A 6,472-nucleotide genomic window follows, 5' to 3' on the forward strand; every position below is an offset into this window, starting at 1 on the left:
CCGAGGTTGCTTCCCATCCTTTGTTCATCATCTTTTTTCTCATGGGTAAGCTTAGCTTAACAAGGAATTGGAGACAGTAAAAAAAAAAAAAGGAAGCAAAACCAAGAGATGTGTGAACTGCTGCCTGTTTATCTACGAGCAGCTTCCTGTCTCTGCATCTGATCAAGCAGAAGCAGACACTTTTCTTAGAAGCAGATACGGGTTACACTGCCAGTGGCATAACGGGAACTGCTGCACAGGGACACGTGGCGGCCAAGGTGAGTGCTCAGGAGCCTGGGACAGGTTGCAGCATTCTGGGACAGGTTGCAGCCTGGCTCTCCCTATTGGGATGCTGACATCAGACATCTGAAAAAAGGGACGCGAAAGGGGCTGGAAGAGGTTGCTTTGGGAGAAGGATTATTTCAATCCCAGTGCAACCAAAACATGAGACTGAGGCAAAAGACATGAAGAGATTGAATTAGGAAAGACATGCCTAGGATTACAAAAGAAAACTTGATTCATTGTTTGTTGTAATAGCATTGTCATGATCAAAATACTGGTGATTACAAAAGGGGGGAAGAATGGAGAAGAACTGTGTTTGGGGGTGAATTTTCAACACTCTGAGCTGTCCCATCACTGCAAAATGTGCCTCAGGCCTCAGAGAGGGTTCCAGTAACTCTTCTCTTAGTGTTCTCCAGTATTTTCAGACACTGTTAAGATACCAAGGGGTATTTATATGAATATGCAAAATGCTTAAAACTTAGCAGAAAAATAAGCTCTGGTACAAGTAGCTTCTTTGAATGTATCACGTATGTGAAAATATATTGTACATCTTTCTGTATGCATAGAGGAAAACATGATGCACTTAATGATAGAGCAAGATAATACTTGCCTACATGGCCTACATTCTAAAAGAATGTGGGGTTTTTTTCCTATTTGCTCACATTAAGTGAATGTTTATGCTCAATTAAACAGTCTGTAAAGTATATCTTTAAAAGGCTGAGCTCTTTTAGACCTGTTTGAGTCTCTACAGAATCTCATGGAGACCTGTGGGTGAAATTTAATGTTCCATGAGGAAAATTGCTGCTAATTTTAAGCAAAAAAGGCCATGTTTCTAAAAGGCATATTTCAACTCTCCTAAACTGTGAAGTTTTTCAGAATTGAGATGCAAGATCTGCTCGTTAGGTAAAAAGAATTAGCTATGGAACATCCCCTGTGCTTGAAGAACTCAACGTGGCAATAGAACTTATTTTGAGAACACAAAGCAATCTACTTTGTTGAAATTGCTTAAAGAGAAAAAGGAAAACAGTTTTCTTTCCATCTTATGATTGATATACGGTATCACCAGTACAGCAGCTACTGCAGTAGCTCACACAGCATTATTCCTTTCTTCCCTTACAAAGTTTTTTACAGACAGGAGTATGGAATATCCTTTTGTATTTAAGCTTATGAAAGTTTAACTTTGTACTTTGCGACTTTCAAAATGTCATAAATTAAGAGACCACATAAAGCTCTCTGTGAACCTGAAGGAGATGCTGTAGAAATGTGTTGATACAGTGTATAATGACTACTTTTCACTAAAAAATCTCACAGGGTTCTTTTACAGGCTTGTTTGCATACAGTACTTGAAGCGTAACGTTTGCTAGTGCATTTCTCTAAATTTTTTGTTTTAGTGACTCTTCAGAAATCCTGTACAGTACGTTTTCTGTAGCAAAATGACAGAGTCAGGAACTATGGTAATAATTGAATAACATGTCTAAAAGAAAAAATTACTGTTAAGAATTTTTATATTTTTTTATTTGAAACATCCTATACCAAAACAAGTCTGTAAAATAAGTCACAAGTGTATGGAATTAGTCACAGTAGGTTTGGACCATGAAAGTCAAACCATTAGACCATATCATTAAACCAAAACTCCTTGATGGTTAAAAAAAGTATATCATTGGGGAAAATAATCAAGTGTTGTTTTTTAGGATAGCTGTAAGCCAATACCATCCTCCTAGACAAAGCCAGCAAGTGTGCTCAGTAGCAGAGAAAAAAACTGGGAATGCTTCAGATCATGCATTCAGGTAAGGAAAAATCATCTTGCATTACAAAGTCCTAATTATGAAAAAAGCAACTCAGCAAGAAAGTGTGATATGGACTACTTCCTCTGAAATAAGGCCCAAAGCAATTTGAGTGAAATGTGTTTTAATCAGGACGAAGTGGTGCTTTCTGCTTTTATATTTCTGTGCAAGAAACTGCAGCATTCCTTGTGGTAGGCTTCATTTGCTGGCTCTTTGACACATTTAAGTATAGGTCATCAATAAGTGCCAGAATGACACACTTCTCGTTATTGTCATCATTGAAAGCATGTCCTCCTGTAAGTACCATCAATGTGTCATCAAAATTCAACATGGATTACCTGGCAATGCTGCACGGCCTCCAGGGCTGTGTTCAAAGGAACTAAGGAACATACTGGTTAAGAAGAAAAGAAAGCAATGGAGTACAGTGGCTTGTGATTATGAAGGACAGAAAAAACTTTCTGAGGTGAGAATTTTCACGTAGTCTCAACTCACTTCTTTGAATTTCATTTTTAGTGTCCCAGCCTGCCATTAGCCAATGACACTTTCAGATATTAGTTCCGTAAGGCAGATGGCAGAAGAGCAAAGCAAAGTCTTGCCCCAAAGAACATGTGGTTTATTCAGATAAGAGCAATATAAGGACAAGTATTTTACCTTATCATCAGTAAGATCAACAGAGTGAAATTCTTCGAAACAATGAGCTAAAATGAAAAAGCTGAAAAAATCCAAGCGGTATGAGGAAACTGGCATGTTGGTTTAAGAGTAGATACAAAAGAATCTGTTGTGGGTAATAAGAGAGAAGTTGGGAGCTTACAAAGATGGTGAGTCTGTAATACAAGTTGACAAAAGAGAAAGAGTTTATGGGGGAGGGAGAAGGAATTCCAATTTCTCAAGTCACGAGACCAGGAAACACTGCCTCATACACTTGCTGCATTACACACATGCTTCTGAAAGGGCTTGTTTCCCCTCTTAGACATGAAGAGACCTGTCACAGGAAAAGAGATGCTAAAGTGTGATTAGGAGAACAGGTAGGTATTTTATCTTTGATTCATCTGGTCTGTCTGCATACATTTGATTTCTCTTTGGTGAGAAGTGGGTCACAAAACCCTGGGATCCAATTTCTAGAGCTAGATTTTTATTTTGTGATACTTACAATGCCTTATTTACTGCGTGGTTTTATGAAACCAAGCTGAAATGCAGACATCTTATGCTTGTCTTAAATATAGACACTGCTTTTTTTTAAATTAGTCATCATGTTGATGAGATTCCTCAATGGAGCAAATTGGCAAGTCCTTCTCAAGAATTTTCTTTGGCTTTCAAGCTTGTGAATGAGTTTAGCTCTAGCTGATAATTTGATCAAATAAGGCAGTGGCAGGTAAAATTGAGTATGTGTTTTCTGGGTAGTTTTGTCATTGCTCCTTTTTTTATGAATAATAATGAAAGAGGCTTTTTTGTGGACAAGAGGTACGTATAATAACCTCTCAGCACAGACAATAAACCTGGTTTGGGTTTTTCTGATAAACCCACAAACACATCCAAACTATAAAAGGATGTATTTTTTCTTACCACATAGTAAAGTTTCTGCACACAAGATGTGTTGCATTGGAGTTCTTTCCCACGTGAGAACAGTTGTAGATGTGCTGTCTGCAACCTACTCATTCTTCAGCCTCTTCACCTCCTCTGCTGCAGGCTCAAAGCACAGATCAGCTATCACAGCAGTCTCACAAGCAGTTAGTATATTTGGCAGTATAACTGGTCTGCAGCCAATATTTTCCATTCTTGTATTTCCTGAACATAACAATTAGTTCTCTGGAGAAGGGAACTGCCAAGTGTCAGAGCTGTGATACTATCAGTGAATACCAGCTGTCTCACAAATACAGTTGTACACTCTTTCTTACCCTCTCTTCACCCTTTCTAAAGGTCAGCTCTTCTATGTGTTCCTAAGGCTCACACACACCTCCAGTCCCACTGCTTTAGTCAGGGCTGCCATTTTACTGATATTTTCATGTTGAAGCTGTTGATAATCACAGTCCTGGAATTGACTGAGAAAAATTTAATTGCTCATGAATTTATGAGCTCATGCATCACAGCTGCAATTTTTAGAGGGGAGAAGTGTTAATGAAAAACTCTGCTCAGTCGCCACCTCACATGTTCAAAGGGACACCCACCAGATTGTCATGTGCATGCAGGAACCCAATAGCCCGGCAGGTTTCACATGAGGGTTTCTGGTACATGCAGTGAGTCTTGCTGGAACAGCATACTTGATGGCAAGTTCGTGTGGGATCACATACAAAGGAGGAGAGAGGGGTGTGTGAGGATGCAAAAAAGACGAGTGATTTGCAATACAGAGAGATACCAGACACATATTTTCCTTTTCTGAGCAGATCCCAACATCCAGTGGTACCTGAATCCCTGTATTTCTATCCTTGTCTCTCCATTGTCTTGCAGGGGAGGAGGTTGTTTGAAATAAGAAATCTGCCATATTCATATGCTCAAAGCAGTGCTTACCATAATAATAGAAAGGGCACTTCTGTTATTTTATTTGTGGTCCACTTTCTGGTCTCCTTTAACTCTCCCACAAGAGAGACCCAGGATTGCAGGAAAGCACCCCACTCCTAGAAGTGTTTTAACTAGTCATCCGACTTCTGCTGTGGAAGCTTCTATCTAAGTGACCTTGACAACCTTAGATTTTGGGTTTCTCTTCCTATGCATTCCTAACTCCAGGAACACTAACATCCTCCAATCTAAAAAACAGTTTCTTTCTTCTAGGAAAAAAACCCAAAAAACAAACAAACAAACAAAAAAAAACCCACACACCAAGAATCCCATAAAAACAACTGAAATGTAATAGCTGACATTTTTCCTTTTTCCTTTTTGGTAGCAGACGGCTGGAATCTTGTCAATGAGGTCCTAAAGAACTAACAGATGACAACCCATCAGACTACAACAGGGGGTTTTATTACACCCAGGCTGGAATTATCTCAAGGGTGCTGCTGGGGTGGACAATGAACAACAGCACTGCGTGCCATGATGATCACACCCTGGATAAGTATTTGTTTCCATTTGTGTACAGCGTTGTGATGATGATCAGTATTCCCATCAACTGCATATCCCTCTATGCGTCTTGCATTCAGGTGAGGAAAAAGAATGAGTTAGCAGTCTACATCTTTAGCCTGTCTCTGGCTGACCTTTTGTACTCCTTGATTCTGCCTCTGTGGATTGATTATGCCTGGCATGGAGATGACTGGAGGCTCTCTGCTTTGCTTTGTCAGATTTTTGCCTTCCTTACGTATATGAATTTCTACACCAGCACTGCGTTCCTTGCTTGCATCTCTCTTGACAGGTACCTGGCATTAGTTCACCCCTTGAAGCTCCAGTACTTGCGCACAAGAAGATTTTCATTGATTGTCAGTATAATTGTCTGGCTTCTGGAAAGCATCTTTAATTCTGTCATATTGGTGAATAAAGAAGTATTCAATGATCCTTGCAATTTCACTAATCATAAATTATGCTATGATAACTACCCCCTGGAAAGGTGGCAGGCGAACATAAATCTATTCCGGATATGCTCAGGGTACTTGGTCCCTTTGATAATCATTGTGTTTTGCTACCATAAAATCTACCAAGTAGTGAGGTGTAACCAAGCCACAGTAGATGAAGAAAAGAAAAAAGTGAAAAAACTTATTGTGAACATCACAGTTAGTTTCATTGTTTGCTTCACTCCTTATCATGTTGTACTGCTTATCCGCAGCATCAAAGAACCTTCCACCTCTGACCCACATCTTTTGTTGCTGATGTATAAGGTTTACAGAGTCACACAAGCCTTAACAAGTTTGAATTGCATCGCAGATCCCATTCTGTACTGCTTTGTGAGTGAAACTGCACGGACAGAGATAGTGAATTTGCTCAGGTATTGCTTGTGCCTACGAAAGCGTGGGGAAGACCAAGTGAAAGGACATGCTCCGTGCAGTTCTGCTACAAAAAACACTGCACTGGTCACCTACAGAAGTTCCTGTGAAACCCAGACTGTCAAAATTTCCTAATGAGCACATGCAAATGAAAACTGGATAACCTAAAAGGAAAAGAAAGAAAAATTCTTCTCCTAGGAACTTGTGCATCTAGTAAATGCCCCAAAAGTCAGAGATACCAGTCTAAGCAAAACCAGTAGCTGGAGCCAATAAGAACTTACTATAAGGTCAATGAAATAGGTGGAGTATCAACACATATCTTTAAATCATGTGTGGTATATAAATCAGTGACAACAGACAAATGCACAGTCAAGAAGGATGGCTGTGACATGCTGACAGAATTACTGAGGATCCCCCACAGAACTGTCTCCTGTGGCAGCTTGCTAGCCAGCCTGCTGCAGTGTACTAAGCTGGAGGAAGGCTAAAGTCCTCTTTGTCCTGAATAGCAAAGGACCAGACAGA

The 6,472-nt window shown here is 39.8% G+C and overlaps 1 protein-coding gene across 1 annotated transcript; it reads left to right on the top strand.

The window, feature by feature from the left end:
- The first annotated feature begins 5,020 nt into the window (after positions 1-5,020).
- On the top strand, positions 5,021-6,211 carry GPR65 (G protein-coupled receptor 65). Its single transcript, XM_030950017.1, has one exon. It carries the CDS (start codon positions 5,048-5,050, stop codon positions 6,083-6,085), a length of 1,038 nt encoding a protein of 345 aa, XP_030805877.1. The 5' UTR covers positions 5,021-5,047; the 3' UTR covers positions 6,086-6,211.
- Positions 6,212-6,472: the final 261 nt, after the last annotated feature.

Source organism: Camarhynchus parvulus, chromosome 5 (assembly GCF_901933205.1).
Source record: "Camarhynchus parvulus chromosome 5, STF_HiC, whole genome shotgun sequence".
NCBI classification, from domain to species: Eukaryota; Metazoa; Chordata; class Aves; order Passeriformes; family Thraupidae; genus Camarhynchus; species Camarhynchus parvulus.

Bases quoted from the DNA above. Each gene is read 5' to 3' on its own strand.
- GPR65 (XM_030950017.1), top strand. From the start codon at position 5,048: ATGAACAACAGCACTGCGTGCCATGATGATCACACCCTGGATAAGTAT.